Source organism: Sesamum indicum, linkage group LG9, assembly GCF_000512975.1.
Source record: "Sesamum indicum cultivar Zhongzhi No. 13 linkage group LG9, S_indicum_v1.0, whole genome shotgun sequence".
Taxonomy (NCBI): Eukaryota; Viridiplantae; Streptophyta; class Magnoliopsida; order Lamiales; family Pedaliaceae; genus Sesamum; species Sesamum indicum.
The window spans coordinates 147,294-167,309 of NC_026153.1; the positions used below are offsets into that span (position 1 = coordinate 147,294).

The following is a 20,016-nucleotide window of genomic DNA, read 5'->3' on the forward strand; positions in this document are numbered from 1 at the left end:
TATTATTAGTGTTTCTACTAAAAAAAAAGAAAGAAGACGAAGAGGTATGGGGGAGAAAAAAAGAAAAAAAGAATATATATATAAATGAATAATAAATAAAATTCAGAGTACAGAGACGGTATCGCACGTTTTGCACGTCCATTCACGGAATTCCTATTTTTTTGATTGGACAACTAATTTCATCCTCCCCTTCTTTTTATGGATTATTTTTCTTTTTTATCTTAAGATAAATTCATTTTATTTTATGGAACAATGAGTCAGATAATCATTTAAAATGCTAAGGAAAATATATTAATTAATCAAAATTTATCAAGTTCCTAATATATACGATCAACTTCCTTGGCCTGTTTATATATATCATCATAATTTTATCTATTCTCAAGATGAAGACAAACGGAAAGGGGGCAGTCCTTCTAACAAATTGCTAAATTCTTATCAATAAAATAAAAAAAAACTGAATTTGGAGTGCCAAATCAAAAGGTATTATTTCAATCTCATGACCAATACTCCTTGAATTTGAGCAAGGACAACAAAAGGTAGATAATTCATGAAACCACAGACATCCTTCACGCCAACAACTTCCCCATCCCCAAAAGCTAATGTTCCAACTTATAAAAGTCGCTCTGCATGGACGGATGCTGCAATGATATAGAGAGAATTTACCAGGAAACATTGTAATCGAATCATGTGGAGCCATAACAGTGCCCATAGTTCAATTCATTGTCGATCTCAAAGAGTCCTTTTTTATGTTCTTTGCATTGCACAAGTCCCGTTCATCAGCATATGAGGCGAGAGTTCCAGCAATAATGGCCAAGTAGATGGAAGACGGTTTCTCCACAGGCCACTCATTGTGACATCAGATGCCAAAAGCCTGCCTCAGGAAACAGCATGAACTCGCTTGTCTGCACATCACATTAACAAGCCTTTGAGACGATGCTAATCTCTTCTTAACATTGTTACTTTGTGCTTCATGATTTTCACATCAAAACAATATTTCCCTCTTCTTTTCTTTTTTTTTCCCTTTCTATTAATCAACTTCAACTTTCGCGGACATATAATCTGAATACAGAAGCAACTGATTGTCTGAGCATATATACGACAGATATCCAAATGCAGATGTTAAAAGATCAAAAAACATACCGGTCATAAGAGGACCCTCCTCAATTGTAGGCTAGAAATCTGAGGAATTGGTCAAATTGCTTGATGAAGAGACCTGAAAACATTCCAATTACTTTCAATTTCCCTGTAAATCACAGAGTCAAACTCTGCAATGTCTTCAAGAGATGCCACTTATTAACCACAGTTGCCAAAACAGGAAAATTGCTAAGAAGCCAAACCCCTCCAGATCCACAGTGAAAATAATTAAATTATTTGGGGGTGGGTGGGGGGTTCTGAAGGGTGAAAAACAGAAGTTTGTACTGCTAGATCCAAGACTGGTCAGAACATAAAACATAAACACACACTTGAGACTAGAAAGAGTTTACCTGATGCACAGGGGGAACTCTCCACTTCCTAAGCACCCAGAAACCCAAGAGGAGTGATATATGTAGCAGCAGAAGTTCTTTGACTTGCTATGTGACTAATGCTGGATCAAGATTCCCTCTACTCGACACAACCTGCAAAGCTGTTCCTTTCATAATATAGGCAGTGAGTTGTGGTTGATTCTCAAAAGGTCTAAGAGAATGTAGACTTCCATCGTCCAATTCTACGCCATAAACAAAAGGGAGCCTTAGAGAGAGAAAACTCTCTGGTGGCAGAATCACTGGACAACCCAAGCTGAATCGTAGTTTTTGTTCACGATCAGGAACAGAGGGAGGTAGACATGACAACTGCAATTAGGACAAACTTGTCAGAAACAGTGTCAGAAATTCCAGAATTCTGGTTTTAAAAAAAAGTTGTGTCTCACTGGCATACTTTCAATATGAAATAAATGCACAGCATATGAGAATGCAAACCAGTGTAAGACTGGATGATCACATAGAAAGAGATAGTAGAAGAACATTCATAGAAGAGCGTTCTTCAGGATCTTTTGATATATTGGGTTCCTTTAATGATCTTCACGAGATTAAATTTCTAGCAATCTTGATGCTTCTACAGTTATTCTTAGTACCTCATCAAACATAATGCCCAACAACTTTTGCCTAGATAGTGGCCAGAATTGCATTTACCGAAAAGCCCAAAAACTCTCCAGGGATAAAAGCACGACATCTTGTCCACACTTTATACATGCCAACTTTGCATAGAACACCATTTCAAACTCATAAAATGGAAATGTACAACAACCAGGGTGGTGTAGAGATTGCAATGCGATTTTTCCTGAATTCTGAATAACATAACTTGTAGCATGAGGCTTCATAAAGAAAAAACAAAAATCACCAACTAAAAGCCCAAGATATCAGATACCAAAATACAAAAGAGAGAGTCACATCACATTACAAAATAAGAATTGAAAACCAGCCAGACATTACAAAATTTAGCAGCAATAGGTAGCAATTCTTTTACTGGTACATACCTCAAATTGTATGATTGGATCTGCAGCTAACAGGATAGGGAATGCAGGTGTTACCTGCACAACCAAAAGCAAAATCAGTACATGTTTTCTGTGCGTTCTTCCCAGTTGGAAGAAGACCACGACTAGAGCTAATTATAACAGGTACAAGGTAGTTTGTGATAGCCTTAAGGTAGAGAAAAAAAATCAATATCACTAAGAATTGACCGTTGATAGAATTTAAGAACCCACACGAGGGGACAGGAGAAAAAGAGATGCGGACCATGAGCAACACAATTATCTACAAGGACATCAGACATTAGGAAGATTACAATGCAACAGCCATGAATGATGAGGAAAGAAAAGCTTGTGGAAAGGGAGCATTGACAAGTCTCAAAAACAGGGGAAATTTGAACAGAAAGTTATGACAAAAGCTGAACTAAAAGATAAACCTACAAAAAGGGAAATGCAGATGTTAAATGTTTCGACTTTCGAAGGAGGAGGGCAATGGATAAAGGATGGATGACATAAAGAAAAGTCATACAGTTGCAAACCATGGCAAGCCCTCGTCAGGTTGACTATCACTAGACTTGTTAATATTATCCTAGGATTTAATATAGTAGTAGAACAAACATATACCACAAAGATCCTCTGCAGCTGTGAAATAGTGCTTGCAAATTTAATATTTGTTGTATCGTTCTTTGTTGTGGAGTTCCTACAGTGCGGACAGTTCATATATATTGGCAGACTTCTATTCAATAAGGAGGAGGCACCACCACCACCATCATCAACAGTGGGTCTAAGGTCGGCATCAAGATCTTTCACAACATCAGTAACTTTTATTCTCTCATTTTGATCCTTGCCTTGCCTGGTTGATTGCATAGATTTATTAGACATGTTTCCATTGGCCACTTTCTCTTTTGACTTCTCTGTGTTTTTAGACTTGCTACTACCACCAGCCATAATTATTCCATTTGACCCTCGTCGGGTTCTACCATGGCCACCAATTTTACCGAATTTAGCAGCATCCTGCTTTTTGTCCAAATTTTCCACCAACAAAGGGACAACATTCTCTTCGGGCACTAGGTATGACGAACCAAGGTCATTAAGATGATCTGGAGTTAATATAAACCTGTGGCCACGAGGGCACTCATGTTCAAACCCCAAATATATAGTCATACGCTTGACACTGGCAGCTTTGATCTGTTCCGTACTGTTCGTATTTAAAGGAACTATGTTGCTGCCAAAATGTGGAAAGAGATTGCCATACTTATAGGTATTGCTAGCAATGCCATTATCATTCGGTGCATTGTCAATTGAAGCAATATTCGCAACCCTTTTAGATTCTTGATTGTAGACAATTTCACTAAGTTTGTCTGCAGCCTGTTGTGGTTCATGATGTTGCTTTACACCTTTCTCAACATCTGGTAAAGGTTGTTTTCTAGACAAAAGTGGAGGAAATCCGGAGTTGGCAGCAGCTGGTCCAGCAACAACTTCAGAAAATGGTTTTCTCATTGTAAAGTTAGAGAATCCTCTACCAACACTTATATTTTTACTAGTGTTTCCAGTGATATCTGAAGGGAGCCTTATCTGCATCCCCACTCCATTCTGCGCTCCGCCAGTGCCCAACGGAGCAGCATCAGATGTCTGAAAATGTGCATCTATAACAGTTTCAACTCTAACGGTTCTGTCTGAGACACCTTGCTGGGAGTTATTTAGCAGGGAATGAGTTGCTTCCTTTAGCTTCTCAACAAATATAGTCCATCTTTGAAGAAACTTCTGAGTTGCATAAAAGCCGCTCTGGAGTAAACCTTTTGAAGGGTCATAGTACTTTGCACCCCCAATACGAATCAAATTCCAGGATGAAGGTTGAATGGGTCCCTTAATGCTTGCTTCTGGCATCTGGACCGCAGGAAGAAGCTTATCGCAATCAGCAAAACTATTGCATGCACCATTTGCTGTTTCATAATCAAAGGGATCTGGTCGGAGTCGCCTAGAACGACCACAGGCACAAGCATGGAGGTATACATATCCACTTGAATGAGGTTTTATGTCCTCTGCCGAAAGAGATTGCGTGTCATGCTTTTGATGCATGCAAGGTTTCCCAGTTAGACTAACTGCATCACATAGTTGCCTTCCAGAACTCCAGATAGATGTGCATTCATCCTTCAATTTTTTCATATAAACTTGCACGGCAGGTCCCTTCACCATTGAGGTAAGGGCACGCAAGGCCTTCTTTAGATGGTCCTCATGCTGTGAACTTGGATAACAAGGAGGCAGATCATCTAAATAAACTGCCTTGGCAACTGGAAAGGCTTTTTGGCACCACAAGGTTGAAAATCTAGTGTTCAATCCAATACCATTCTCCAGAAGAGATACTGCAGATTCGAATGGATCTGAAGGAGTTGCTGTATTTTCTCCAGTTGGTGAAGCAGTATCCTGCTCACGCATCCTGTTGATTTTGGTTTCATATGTGCAAGCACGTTTTGCTGACAGGATTCCATGAAGAATTAATTGAGAGGAAGATGACCAGATCCCCAAAGTTGGGAGCTCTGGAGCAGTTACTGTCTTTCCAGAAGCAGTAGCTGAGGCAGAGGCAGCAGAGCCACTGTTGCTGTTAGCAGCTAAACCGCCTCTTCCTCTTAGAAGATCAGACTGCCTGTAGATAAAATCCTTCACAGAGAGAATGTCCTCTTTGTTTGCATTTTGTTGGTGGCTTTCAAGCAAAAGAGAATCTGGTGTCGCTTTCCCATCCAATACTTCTTCGACAAGGCCGATTGCGAACTCAAGAGATTCACCACTCTGACTTAAACCAGCATCTACAAGTGAAACAGCCTTTGATGCATCAAGTGAAAATAGAGGGGTTGAACTTGCAATAGCACCACTCCTTGACCCAGCATGGCCGCCTTCAAAACCTGAAAGCGTTCTACATTTTTTTATTGAAAAACGAATTTGTGCCTCAAGGGAAGATTGTAGTTTCTTCCTTAATCCACCCTCAGATTTGTTCACAGGTCGTGCAAGCACAACAACGGAGCTAGATCCTTTTGTGGGCAAGCCTGGTCTGCCCGAACTGTTCAAATTTGGAGACAAATTAAGCGATGTGGTCTCCGAAGTCTCCTCCATATTTCCACTGGGGTGAATCTCACTGAAATCGTCAAGAAAAACAAAGAGTATAACTGGGGTACATTGACCAGGTAGTAAAGAGGTATAAGAACCTAAACCTGACATTACTGTAATTGATGAAGCATTACGATTTAGAATCCCTCGGCTTTTACCAGGAGAAGGATTTTTAGGTGATGCTCCGGTAGGAGATATTCGTGAATGGGCTGAAGAACGAGTCCTAGATGTTGCATATGACATATTTTGTGATCTTATAAATGGAGCCATTGTATGTTTAGCAGCCTGGAGGACCCGGAACTTTTTCAACATTTGAGTATCGAATCGTGACCCCTCTTGAATAAGTATTATTATGTGACAGACCTGCATCGCTTAAGTACGATCAAATGACTTACAACTTTGACGATTCTTAAAAGTACTGAAAACAGGGCAAAATAATTTTCCCCAAAGGTAAAGAATTGCTTAATCAAGACAAACTTGAATGACTTGACATTCAATTTTATGTATCTAGTTACTCGACTAACCCGCAGAAACTGGCAACTTAAAGTAAAATATAACGACATAGATTATAGACCATTAAAATCAAAGAAGTTTCTAAGATGAAGTTTCTAAATGCACTTCCAGAATAATCACACCACTGTTTGCATGTTGCAGTCTTTCGTAGACTGTAAGCGAGCAGCAAATGAAAGGAGCTACCTTGCAATTAAAATTTTGATCTTACTACTCTACTAAAGAGATTCTCTTACCACCTCGTTCACAAAAAGCCATTTTTTTCTCAAAAGAAGGAATATTGCCATTCTTTTCTCAAACGATTCCTCTTACCATATCTATATCTTATGTCAGAGTAGGGGGAGCATATTGCCATTTTTTTCTCAAAAGAAGGAATCACAGTCACAACGCAGATACCATGTAAAAGAGCATTTTCATGGAAAAAGTGAGATACTAAAATCATCTCAGAAAATAGTAAGCTAAATTTCGGGAACCCGTCTAATCAATTCTTTTTAGATCACTAAATTTTATTACCAGACAATACTTGAATGTTCACACTTTGCATGCAAAACAAGCTATTCAGTTAGAGATACACAGCCATAAAGCACATTGTTTCCTTTCACAAGAGAATATTTCCAACTGAGAAACCAGTTCCTAAATAAAGGATCAACTAAATGAAGCTATGTTACAGAACCACAAACCTCATTCAACTTCAATAGAGAATCAACAGCATAACTCTTAGCAAGTTCAATACTTTCTTTTCTTCTAGGATGTACAAGCTTTTTCGATATTCGGACAAAAAACTCAAACTTGCCTAGCAACAGCTTGAAATCTTTTGATAAATTAACATCCGAACGAGGCTTCATTTCAGTAACAGTCAAGCATATCAGCTGTTAAGTTCGAGTAAAATTGGAATAAATTATCAGTTCCAGGCATAACTGGCAAGTCATATGGCATTCAACAACATATCGTTCAAGAAGAGTTTCTTCTCAAACTGAAATAAAGTCACTAGGCTTGACACTTCCAATTATAACATACATTCTAGAACACAGATCCTCCTTAAACCTTCTTGTATATCATAAATTCCTGCCAAACTCTTGCTATCTTTACTGCTGTTGTTGATCATTATGAATGGATGAATACTTCAGGGAGTCAAGAGGCTACTCCAACATTTGCGCTTTTAGTTAAAACACAATAAGTTCCAAGATATTTGCTGAGCAGCAAATGGATTAGCTTTTAGGGAGTCCAGAGGCTACTCCACCATTCAAGCTTTTAGCTAAAACCCAGTAACTTCTTGATGCCCAGCATTCCTTCTTGAAAATTAATCACAAAATATCTCTTTTTAGGTTACATGAGATCCTCCAATCTCTAAATTTGAAAACTCCGTAGACCCTCTGACTTCCTTTCCCATAAAACTCGACACCCACGCCACATTGTAATTCATACACTTAAATCCCACTGAAAAACTGAGATAAAAACTCAAATTCACACTAAATGCAACAATCGTGTTCTAAGGAAAACTCATGCCGAAAAGTAAATAAATAAAACTTACAGAGAACATAAAGAGCAACCCCTGAAGATCCCCGAACTCCTGCTCCTCCATAACTGACTCAAACCGGGTCTCTGAACCCTCCTCAGTCACTGGGCAACAGACAGAGGAAAACTGCAAGTACAAAATCCCCTGCTCCTCGTCGTGATAAAAGCTTAATTTCCTGCTCTCGAACCATTTCCTCGTCTCCGGGTTGATTTTGTCGGGTTCAAAGCGAAAGGGGGTGTCCAAACTGCCGGAGCCGAAAACCTTGGAGTCAATAATTTTGTTGATGAGGTGGGACACGTCGTGGTGGCGCCTCCCTATGAATCCCACGACGACGACGCCGTTCCTAGGGGGCGGAGATGGGTCGGGCGGCGGCGGTTGAGGAGGGAGGGGATGGGTGGGCGCAGGAGGTGGGCGAACGAGAACCCGGATGGAGTGGGAATTGGGTTCCATCGAAATTCGGGACCGGGTTTCTGCAGCTGTGTTAACTGTTTATGTTTGGCTTTGGTGAAGGATTTCACGGCCATTAGAGGCCACAGCAGGTGAAGACTGAAGATACTCCGGACCGGGTATTTCTAAAGAAAAGTGGGCATAGATCCATAATCCGAATGTAGTTTCGGGTCAGTCCATCCCGAATGTTCTGGGCCCATCAAATTGTTGGATTGGATCTACACTTAGCTATGGGCCGCGGTAGGTCCTATTAAGGCCCAGTTGTGGAATGTTGGACTCCTCAACTACAATTTGCAAAAATTACGAAGATTAAAGCTTTTTGACTCAATCGTTTACCCGACATAGACTGCGTATGTGTACATTTTTAAAAATTATTTAGAATAATAGATTAATATTAAATTTATAAAAAAAATAATAACAACAAATATGCATTTAAAAAATTAAAAGAAAAAAAAAGTACCAAAAGGCATTTATGCAGACCACCTCTCTTCAATTACATATATAAAATTTTAAATTAAAAAGAACATAAAAACTTTGGGATGTGAATTTTTTTTAAAAAAATAAAAGCGATGACTTATTATTAATCACAATAAATCCGTTACAATTACAACATTCCACTTATATTATGTATTAGATAATAACCTATGCACATGGTCGAACTCGTGATCTCCAAAATTATGTAATCTCGACTCGTCAATTGAATTAATGCTCGAAACTTGAAGTTGTATATTTGCATATTATCCAAATAAAATTAGAATTTTTTTTTCCTGTTTTGTGGGGAATTAGTTAAGAAATTACAATGAAATCCCTATGATTTGATGTCGAATCCAAGTCCAACATAATATTTGACTTGTCCTCTTTCATTGTTAAAGCGACTTCTAAAAAACGTGGCCGATCAAATACTGGGAAAGGAAACAACATAAGAAGAAACCAGAAGCGCTAAATCCCCCTTTCTCAAGCGCTGCGCTCCCTCCACTCTCCACCCAATCATTATCACCTAATCCCACCCAATCCGGATGCAAGCAGCACTTGCGGTCATGGCAGCGCACACAGTTCTCGCCGCCGCTGTTCCAGCCGCCCACCAATCTCTCCTCTTCCCCAGCATTTCATCTGCGTCATCTCTATCTCTCCCGCTTCACTCTTCCTTCCACGGCGTCGCTCTTAAGGCAAATGTCCGCCCGTTCTTGTCTCTCTCGGCTGCTACCGCCCCCAAGCCACTCACCGTCGTCGCCGCCACCAAGAAGGCTGTTGCTGTTCTCAAGGGTACCTCGAATGTGGAGGGCGTTGTCACTCTCACACAGGAAGATGATGGTCAACTCCCTTTCTCATTCAGTCTTTTCAGCAAACACCTTTGCTTATATTTTATGTATGGCTTTTTAATGCGAATTCAAGCTAGGCTTGCTAATTTTGTGCTTGGGATTTCGTAACTGGCAATGCATCATTTTCTTGAAATGGGATTCACTAAGTCTTGGCTCGCTGCTACTGTACTTTATTGTCTACTTACGAACATGCACTGTTTGTGTATTTGTCGTCTGACGTTTTGTTTCCACTTTCTTGCTCGCCTTTTCGGTGTTTAGGCCCCACTACTGTCAATGTTCGTATCACTGGGCTCACTCCAGGAAAACACGGGTTTCACCTGGTGAATGTTTTTCAACAAGTTGATTTATGTTTTAGCTGGTGAATTCAGATGAACTTTTGCTCCCCGGAAGTTATGAGTCTAAGTTATGTTTTCTTTTGTGATTGTAGCATGAGTATGGTGACACTACAAATGGGTGTATATCAACAGGTTAGGACTTTATTATGTTTCGAGATTTAGACTAGCTAAAACTTATATTTTCATGAGATTTTATACGCATAAAACTTTTATTTGTTGCTAACAGGACCACATTTTAATCCAAATGGCTTAACACATGGAGCTCCTGAAGATGAAGTCCGTCATGCGGGTGACCTGGGAAACATAGTTGCTAATGCTGATGGTATTTTTGGTGCATTTTTCCATATTTTCTTTCATAAGCTTGGTATTTCTGGCATTTTATTGTTTAATTGGTGCAATGTGATTGATACAGGTGTGGCTGAAGCAACCATTGTAGACAGTCAGGTAGTGTTCCGTATGCTAGACTTCTACATAGTCTACAGACATGCTTATCAGAGCCATTTTTTGTTTTAAGAATTGCCAATCTCTGTGTTAATGATATAAACGGGATCTTTGTTATTAAAATGTGCAGATACCTCTGACTGGTCCTGACTCAGTTGTTGGAAGAGCTTTTGTGGTTCATGAGCTTGAGGATGATCTTGGAAAGGGTAAACTTCTATATTTCTAGTTTATGGATCATACCATTTGCACATGTGTTCAAATTTCTGCAGGATGGTCTTTCATATCTTGCCTGTAATTTTGACCCATTTTCCCTTAAATACTTTGGGATGCAGGCGGTCATGAACTTAGTCTCACCACTGGCAATGCTGGTGGACGTTTGGCTTGTGGTATGCAACTTTTCTTCCTCTACCTCTGTTATCCTATGCTGGCTCAAACTTTACTTTAAATGTTAATTTCTTGCGAGTAAACATACTGAACTTGGGGTTGGTACTTTCTCAAAATGTAAGTAATAATCACCACAGTCTGTTATCTCTTAGGCACACTGTGTAAGCAATGCTTCTGGTTGTCACAATTGTCATTGTTCTCTTAGCAGAACTAGACCACTTGTCTTAAGCGGTTCATGAACTCAGTTAATAGCTTTTGACTATCAGTACGTAATCTTGTTTTAGTGCTCACGAACCTCTAGTTGGCAAACAACTATTGGCCACAAAACTATAGAGCTACTCTGATGGCTCATTTTCCATAGAGAGAGAGAGCTGATATTTATTAGATTTCTAATGAATTATATCATTGTTACACTGAAGAAATATATCTCTATGTTCATTTGAAAAGTTTAGAGTAAAATTTGTACAGACTCTGCTAACAATCCCTATATTTCTGTTGAGATTAATAGTCGTTATTCTTTTTCTGCCAACACAAAAGGAACTAATACAAAAACTGACACTGAGAACATAGCTCACTATCAAACACCATATGTTAGACCTAATAAGTGCACACCAGCTAATAGTTTTACATTGCTCCTATTTGGAAATAATATGCGGATCCTGAAGAAATACTGATACATTTTAGCCGGTGAAAATAGCTAGTGCTTGTTTTCATATACTTAGTCTCTCACATGATGAATTTGCGGTCAACTCACTAATTGAGAAGTTTGACCTGGTATTTATATGTCTGTCTGTTTATGATTTTTTTCCGGCATTGACTTTAGAAAGCCTTTATTTGGTGAGAGAACTGTACCTATGATTCATGTTGAAACTACACTCTCATTTTCTTGTGTATTGTATGTATTTGGTGGTTGAGTTTTTTTTCCTGTTTCTTTTATGTAATTTTTCCTCTTTCTTTTCCGCTTTTGGACTGCGCAGATATTTGAATTGGCCAGGATGTTTTTGTTTCACAGTCTGTAACACCTGTGTTTTCATTTGTTGGGTCGTAGGTTCTCCGGCGTTACTTGATATGTCCTTAATAAACTGACTCTGTCTCAGAATAATGATCTGAGATTAAATTACTTAGAGAATGAAATTTGGGAAGTTGAATTTATATAGACATACACTTAGAAAGAAACAGTTCTTGAAACTGGAGAGTTGCACTCCCATATTAGCACGTTATATTTCCAGCTGCATCTTTAAGTCTGTTCGGTCTTCTCCAGAATGGTACCTTGTCTTGTGGGCATATCATCTGGACTTTTATCCTTTGTAGGCAGCAACCATCATTCGTTTCTTTACATATCTTCTCTTATATTGCAATGTGCAGGTGTTGTTGGTTTGACTCCCCTGTAATTGTGAGCTCCTTGTGTGAAACCATCCTGGGGTGCATTCTCGGACTTCTTATGGTTCATATGGAAGCCTATGGTTGCTGAGATTTTGCATTATATTAGATAATTGCTGTTTGCGTTATCGACCTAATAATTTAGCTATGTATGAGAATTCTGTCAAAGTAGATAACCTTCACCATGGATGACTGAAAGTTTCCAACTTGCTTATTAAATCGAAGTTTGTGTTCCATATGACAATTTGAATAAAGCTTACTTCAGTAAGAGTTATGGTTAAATGGTCAAAACTCTGATAGAATTGCTATATTCACCTACCGACCGACGGTCTAGTTTGCTGTTGTACAGCTGCTGAACAGAAAGTACTCCCGCAGGCGTTCATTCAGGTTTCTGGTTACAATATTAGGCAGCATAAGTTGGCCTCATTTTTTTGAAATTCGTATGTTATTATTTAGAAATCATATATTATGGATGAGAGTTCAAAAAATTAAATGTATGGAGAAAAAGAAGGGGCCACTAGAAAAGATCTTGATTAAGAAGTAACAGAATACCTATCAATATTAATGCGGGTTTCAACAGTAGCCTGCTGATCTTGACTGTTGAGCTTTTGGGTATGGATTAATTATGAGGGTGGCAAAAATTAATTAACAACTTTCTTTAAGGCTTGTCATTTGTATTATTGATCTTTAGTTGAGTTTTAAAGGCCTCTAATAATTCAATTTGAGAAATTCATCTTCAGAGTTACTCCCCTACTGAGTGGACTATGAATTTTGAAGCACAGAGCGTGTGATCAGTCACCTGGATCATTGCATAGATCTGTGACTGCAATAAAAGAGAGCAGATTAGAGTACCTACATGGGGCACATGTAAGAATAGAATAGAGAAGGGTACATAGTTTGAATGGTTGAATATGAGTACTGAAGAGAGTGTGATAGTGGTGTGTAGTGTAGTGTAGTAGAGTTGAGTGGAAGCAGAAGATGTGAAAGTGAAAGCTAAGATGGTTAGAGAGTTGTTGGCATAAAGTCAGTATCATCAATGGACAATGCAAAGTAGGAGCAGTTTCACACCCACCTTATTTACCTGCTTCTTGCTTGCTTTCATTAGTTGCAACCAACAAAAATTGGCCCTTCGCCTACACCACCACCAACACCCACATCAACACACAACTATTCTGCCCTTTGTTTATTGTTGGGTTTCTACACTATATTATCCTAAACAAAAATACTGTTGTTGACATGTGTATATTTTTTTTTAACACGTACTTACTTGGGATTTTAATCCAAAACCTCTTAAAAGGAGATTTTGAACCACTAACCACTGAATTGTCCCCTATAAAATATATGCTAAATAGTGGTTTATAGTTTCATCTCATTGATTCTTATGCCGGTGGTGTTTGATGAATTGTGTAGGGGGATAGCAAAAAGACATACTAGGAAAGAAAGTATACAGATACGCCCGAGAGTGGGGACCCGATCAGATTTCATAATTTTAAGGTTGCAAGATAGATATTTTGGTACACATTGGGGGGGCAATTTCAAAATACAAAAAGCATTTATGTACGAATACAACAAGGGAGGGCAAAACAGTCAATCAAATTTCTCTACTGGGTTTAAAGTGGATGAGATACTGTAGTACCATATGAGTTTGAGTTTGACCCATGAAAACCGCGAGGTTGAAATGGGGAATATGAAGATAGAAAGTGGGTTGCACTACACAACACCATACCTTATTATTATAACATAATGAGAGTCTACTCAACATCTTTGAGTACCACTTAAGAGTTGCAGCAAAGACCAATTCAGATCACCGGTATCATCATGTTCCATTGTTGACTTTTTATTTTTATTATATTTTATTTTGGTATGAAAAATTCTGCGTTGGACTCAGAATGAATTAAGCAAGGGGAAATTCCAAGTGGTAATTGCTCATTCTTGGTCGAGTCACATTCTGATTTAGTGTCATTGTCCAGCATTCGTAAATCATAATCAGGGATTGTTGGGCATGCTGTAATTATTAGTTCTCAAATGCTCAAATCAGTGATCCTTCGAGTAAGGAATTAGGGAGTAGGATCTTAGTTGCACGCCTAACTTCTCGTTTTCTTTATTTTTTATGATAGTGGTTTACTTGGATCAGTCATACTAAAATAATACGTAACATCAAACTCAAATCCTAAAGAATTAAATACTTATGAGATTGAAGTCGACCCAACACGATCCCAAAAAATATACCAATCAACCTTCATCTTACGCTGATATACATTCTTGTGACTTTTAGAAGCACCACGAATTCCACTCCTTTTGATGTTGAGCTCCGTATCAAATTTAAGGTGACTAAATCGAGTTTGGACAACAATTTTGTCTAATGCTTCCCACCACCCACCAAAACAACAACAGTGCAAGAGTGGAATAATATTGCAACAGCAAATGCACCTTACGTGCTTCACACTACTAATACCAAACTTCATTCACACCAGACTCGTATTTGAGAGAAGTATTTTTTCATGAAACAACCTTAAATTTTTTATGATTCAGTTGATCCGACCTAATAATTTTTTAAATTATTCGAATTCATCTACTAATTTGTCTTGAGTGTTTGCTATGTAGGGCAATTCTACGTTGGGCATGCTAAAAAAAGTTTATGACCAGTTGAAAGGTTGATTTTTTATTTAAAGATAAGATATTATTTCCAATGTTAGAATTATTTTTTTAAGTTATTATCTAAATTAAAGTAACGATATGGCATCATTAACTCTAAATTGTTGCATTATTGATAATACTATATATATACAAAAAAAAAAAGAGTATCAAAATAATATCTTTTGGACGTAGAATACGACGCCCTCTACATAGTATGCCGTCATGCTAAAAACAAAAAAAAAAAAAAGAAAAAACCTTGAAATTAATTAATTAATACTAAATAAACATAATATTATACCTTATTTCAAATGATTTAACTCACTTCACAAAAGCCACTTGCTCCAACTAAAGTACCAAGGGCTTATAAAGTCAATCAACAACTCCTTAATTACGTGATTAATTATACTAATTGCCTCTCTCTTAAATTATGTATGATCAACCCACAATTTGTCAAATAAACCAGAAATTATTTTCAATTAATAAAAGCTGAAATTCTTTTCTCATTGTAGGCAATACATTTAAAAGTACAATATGGCAACTGGCAATTAAGTGAAAATTGGACCACGCTACATATGTATGTGTTGGAATTGCGCCATAAATTCAATTAATTAAGTCCAAAATATTAAGCCGGTACTGGATATTAGTACATCTAATTAAAAATTAATAAATAGCGCCAAGGCTGGAACTCTAATCATGGCCCGTTTTTTAGGTAGTATTTATAGTTTAAATGGAATATTTTATGACGCAGAAATTTTTTTAGTTATAACAAAAAGGAAAAAAAAACGGTCTATTAGTTATTTTTTCTTTTTTTTAAAAAAAAAATTAAAATAATAGCCACGAGTGAGTTGGACAGATACTCGTATGGTGCACACAGCTGTAGCATCCTTTTCCACTCCGAAGCCCACTTGTGAATGGACATTAGTGTCCCTATCCAACTCTTTATGGACATGTGCATTTTGGTGAGTTTGCACTTGTTAACTATATACCTTTCTAACACAACAAATTTATGTGATTGGTGAATAAGAGGTGGATGTGTTTTGAGAAGGTCTGTGTTGTTCAAAGTTTGAATAGAAGAAGATGAGACAGATATGTCTATCCTCCCCAAGTTCAACCATTTTAATTTATCTGAATTATTCCAGCTTTTGGATTTTGTTTTTGTTATGTGCTTTTATGGTTTTGTCATCTAATACTGTATATTTGATTCATTTCTATAACTTTTTTGGGACAGTCCGACTTCAGTTTTCTTAAGTTATATTTGACGTGCGTTTGGACTACTTCAGTTAAATGCTCGTCGAATTCTATTTTTTGCGCCTAATGAATTGAACCAATATTGTCAAAAGGATAAATGTATGAGTAATATTAAATTAATTCATGAGAATTTTAAAAGATTAATATATATATATATATTAATGTATATGGAGTGGATAAATAGATGGAGAGCCAAGTTTATAGTTTTAGAGGGAAGAAGAATAATATATACAATCTATTATAATATATATATATATATATATATATATATGATATGGTAGATGAAAAAAGGTTGTGGGCTTGTGGGTTAGCTTGAAAGGCAACCGAATCTTGTTTGGTTTCTCTCTCTTGAAATAGTATACTTTTCTTTAAGTTTAAGAAGAGAATGGAGTAGTAGTAGTAGTAGTAGTAAGTGAATGAGGTGGAGCGCGCTTTTAACGTGCCATCCCCCTTCCCCTTTGCTTTTAACGCTTGTTGTTTAATCGTGACTTCCGCTACCAATTATGCCACAATCCCACTAAAAACGTTACTACCAACCTTCCTTCCATCTAATTACACCCTATCATTCTCTCCTTTTTTATTTAATTTTCTTTTCGGTTATGCCTCATTCTCTTTCTCATCCATACCTTTGCACTTCACCTATATATATATATATATAATTATAACTGATGGTTTGAATTTTGTATACATGAATTGGTGCATTGTATGCTTTTTCTTCCTACCTTCTTAATTCTGTAATTTGAATCTTTTATTACAAATTCGTTCTGCATCCTGTGCGCTACGATGCTTTTAAACACACAATATAAGATTCAGACTACTTAAATCCGCTCTGCCCAAAAAATATTCATGGGATTTAATTTCTCACTCTAATTTTTTTCTTGAAATCATGAAATAGTAAATTATATTACAAAAAAATTAAATTAAAGATATGTGTAGAGTGATTAGCCGTAGAGGTGAGTTCAAATTTGTACCTGACTTTAGCTTTAAATGAGCTAATTAATTATATAGCTACAAATTTCATTGACACCATGCATTAACCACAAGTAATTATCTTATTAATTAATTAATGAAGCATCAGTTATGTTACAAAAAATGATGTATATGCTTTGTATGCATTATTTAGTATTTTCTCCCCTTCTTTTTTGTTATTGACTTTTACTGCTATTTTAAGTGCACCGTGTAAAAAATATATTAGTAAGTTGAAATAGTTTGAATTTTTTACTAGCTATAAAGTAATTTTGCGTATAAATTCACACCAATTCGTATATTGTATTGAGTTCTAATTATAAATTATAATATATTTGAATTTTGAAAAAAATTATATATATTTATTTATAATAGAGTACGATATAAAAGTGTGATAGAAAATAGGCATGTAATAAAAGCAAGTGTTACATTTACATGGTAAGTGTTGAGGAGGGTGGCTTTTGACTCCACACACACTCTCTTAAAACTTACAGTATATCACTCACTACCAGATATACATACAAGTTAATACTTACACGTATATATATACATGTATATATATAGCAGAGCTCAGAGTGAGTAGTACTATCCCATTCACACTTTCTCTCATCACTCCTCTTCACTTTCTTACACTTCCCACTCACTGCAACTGTTGTAATATATAATTCTCTCCAATCCTAATTACAATTCTTGTGGGATGATGGATATGGAAATCTTGGAAGACTTCTCGGGGTCCAACGATCAAACCATCGTTAAAGGGAAGCGCACCAAACGGCTACGCCAGTCGTCCTCCGCCTCCTCCAGCGGCGGTGGATGTGTCGGTGGCGGAGGCGAGTTTAGAGGTCATTCTTTGGTTTCGTCTCCGACTACCTCCAGTGGAGTATCTACAACCACCGAGGAAGACGAGGACATGGCCAACTGTTTGATTCTTTTGGCCCAAGGCGGCGGTTTCTCTTCACAATCAGAGGAAGAAATCAAGGAGGTGGAGAACAAATTCAGTAGCCGGAAATTGACGGAAATGACCACCACCACCGCCGGAAAAGTGGGCATCTACGTTTACGAGTGCAAGACTTGCAGCAGAGCGTTCCCGTCGTTTCAAGCATTGGGCGGCCACAGGGCGAGTCACAAGAAGCCTAAGCCCACCACAGATATCGATCAGAAAAACTCACCGCCGGACGATCAACAACATGAAGTAGAAGAAGGGGAATCTTCTAAGCTCCACACTGTTCCTCCTCCTCCTCCTCCCCCACCTTCAACACAATCGCCCAACAAAAATTTCCACGTCGATCATCAGATCAACAAGCCCAAAATTCACGAGTGTTCGATTTGTGGGTCTGAGTTTGCGTCGGGCCAAGCATTGGGAGGCCACATGAGAAGGCACAGGCCAGTGGCGATGGCGACTAACAGCACTACTACTACTACTACTACTGCTACTAGAAGCGCTAACGATTCCTCATCGAATGATGTAATTGGTGAGAAGACAAGAAACGTGTTGGCCTTGGATCTCAACCTACCAGCGCCGGCGGAAGACGAGCGCCGTGACGCAAACTTCCACCAATTTTCATCCAATCAGCAGCCCCGTCTCGTCTTCTCCGCCGCAGCGCCGCTGGTGGATTGCCACTACTGAGCTAGGTGGGTGTGGAGGAGGGTTGACATTTGATCAATGTGAATAATTATTTGGTTACAACAATTTTTTTTTTATTTTTTTGGGGGGGTTATAAAATCATAATTGTCATTATTAATTAATATTTGTTTCGAATTCTTTGAATATTTGAAGTTGAAATTCTTTGAGTGGTTAAGTGGTTACTATTCATGGTTGCCTTTCATTCACGAAAAGCGAGTGAGTGATGAGGGCATCTTTTTCCTTATTTTTTTCTCTTATTTAAAAATATATTTTCAATTCTTCTTCCTCAAGCGAAAATTAGATATAAAAAAATCTTATCCAAGCAGAATTAAATTAAATTAAAATTAATAATATTATCATGTATATAATTTTAAAAAAAAAATAATCAATCACACAACTCGCAATAATACTGAATTGAGTGTATTCGATTAGAGTGGTTTGGGATAGCTAATTAAGGTTAGGCATAAGTAACCAGCACCGCAACTAAAAGTGGTGCATGGATTAGGTTTTTCCAACTTGATTTTTTTCCTTTTATTATTATTAAATTAAATATAACTATCAATTATACTTAGAAAATACAATCAAAAAGTGTTTATAAGTGTGATCAAATATGAACACTAAATATCTGTTTGATTAAATGAGTAATTACGTAGAAATAGATAGGAAAGATGGGGTGGAAAACTGGTGATCCCATGTGTATATCCATCTATATGAATTTTTTTCTTTAATATCAATATGTTTTAGAACAAATTAAAATATAATAATTTTCAAAAAGCTGTTAATTTCTTGCAGTGTTTGATCAGCTGATCACTTCAGTTGTAGCTCTCACCCCACCAATTCACACCTAACTATTCAACTTCACTCTTCCTAACTTTTCAACCAATTTCTTAACTCCTTATTAAACCCTTTTTCTTTTTTAGGGTGTCGATTGCAATTTAAATAACAACTATAACAATCAATATTTTCATAATCAATATCATATATCCATAAAAACTAATTAATGAACTATTATGAGAGTAATATGAGCTATTTAAATAAAACAATACACACATATGGATGGGATTCAAACCTATCCTTTTAATTATGGGACTTCAATTTCATCGACTCAACCAACCGCATTGGTTAACTGATCCTATTATTCACTTGTCTTCACCATTATTTTAATAAAAAATTAATATCTTAATAAACCCTAATGAATTAAAAAACAAAACAATCATAAAGATTAGAGATACCAACCAATTAGGTGATGCACAACCTCATTACAGGTTGTCATCTAATTAAAATTAATGGATAATTATATGCAAGTAATTATGTAATACACACAGTGTGGGGGTTGGTTTGTTGCATAGTGAGTGCACGTTAAGGGGAGCATGTGAACACATTGCGTGAGATGTCTAAATACAAAGAAAGCGGGGAGAGATTAATTAGGGGATTCTTTCAATTCTGCACATGTAGTGGGGGCTGCTAATGCTTCAACCTTAATCACCTCTTTCCTTCTAATCATCTTCTTTCATTAAACTCCTCAAACACACACCAACAAATTCTTGTCCACCCCAATTCTTTTTATATTTACTACATTTTAATACCACGATTTATTATTACGG

The 20,016-nt window shown here is 37.2% G+C and overlaps 3 protein-coding genes across 7 annotated transcripts; 2 read left to right on the forward strand and 1 right to left on the reverse strand.

Moving 5' to 3' along the window:
• On the reverse strand, window positions 324-8,183 carry LOC105170220. 5 transcript variants are annotated; one of them, XM_020696706.1, is made up of 7 exons: window positions 7,647-7,785; window positions 5,764-5,976; window positions 3,128-5,633; window positions 2,513-2,566; window positions 1,485-1,829; window positions 1,141-1,213; window positions 324-902 (listed from the first exon to the last, which is right to left on the reverse strand). In XM_020696706.1, exons 3-5 carry the CDS (start codon window positions 5,609-5,611, stop codon window positions 1,572-1,574), a joined length of 2,796 nt encoding a protein of 931 aa, XP_020552365.1. In that variant the 5' UTR covers window positions 5,612-5,633; window positions 5,764-5,976; window positions 7,647-7,785; the 3' UTR covers window positions 324-902; window positions 1,141-1,213; window positions 1,485-1,571. The 5 variants fall into 5 exon arrangements, with proteins under 5 accessions (XP_020552365.1, XP_011089194.1, XP_020552363.1 ...); XM_011090892.2 differs by having other exon boundaries at window positions 3,128-5,968; window positions 7,647-8,183; XM_020696704.1 differs by having other exon boundaries at window positions 324-1,059; window positions 3,128-5,968; window positions 7,647-8,183.
• LOC105169947 (superoxide dismutase [Cu-Zn], chloroplastic) lies at window positions 8,966-12,219 on the forward strand. The gene is made up of 8 exons (XM_011090495.2): window positions 8,966-9,389; window positions 9,656-9,717; window positions 9,825-9,864; window positions 9,959-10,054; window positions 10,145-10,176; window positions 10,304-10,379; window positions 10,506-10,559; window positions 11,923-12,219. The coding sequence occupies exons 1-8, from the start codon at window positions 9,095-9,097 to the stop codon at window positions 11,946-11,948; spliced, it is 681 nt and encodes a 226-aa protein (XP_011088797.1). The 5' UTR covers window positions 8,966-9,094; the 3' UTR covers window positions 11,949-12,219.
• Window positions 17,255-18,418, forward strand: LOC105169948 (zinc finger protein ZAT5). Its single transcript, XM_011090497.2, has one exon. It carries the CDS (start codon window positions 17,486-17,488, stop codon window positions 18,413-18,415), a length of 930 nt encoding a protein of 309 aa, XP_011088799.1. The 5' UTR covers window positions 17,255-17,485; the 3' UTR covers window positions 18,416-18,418.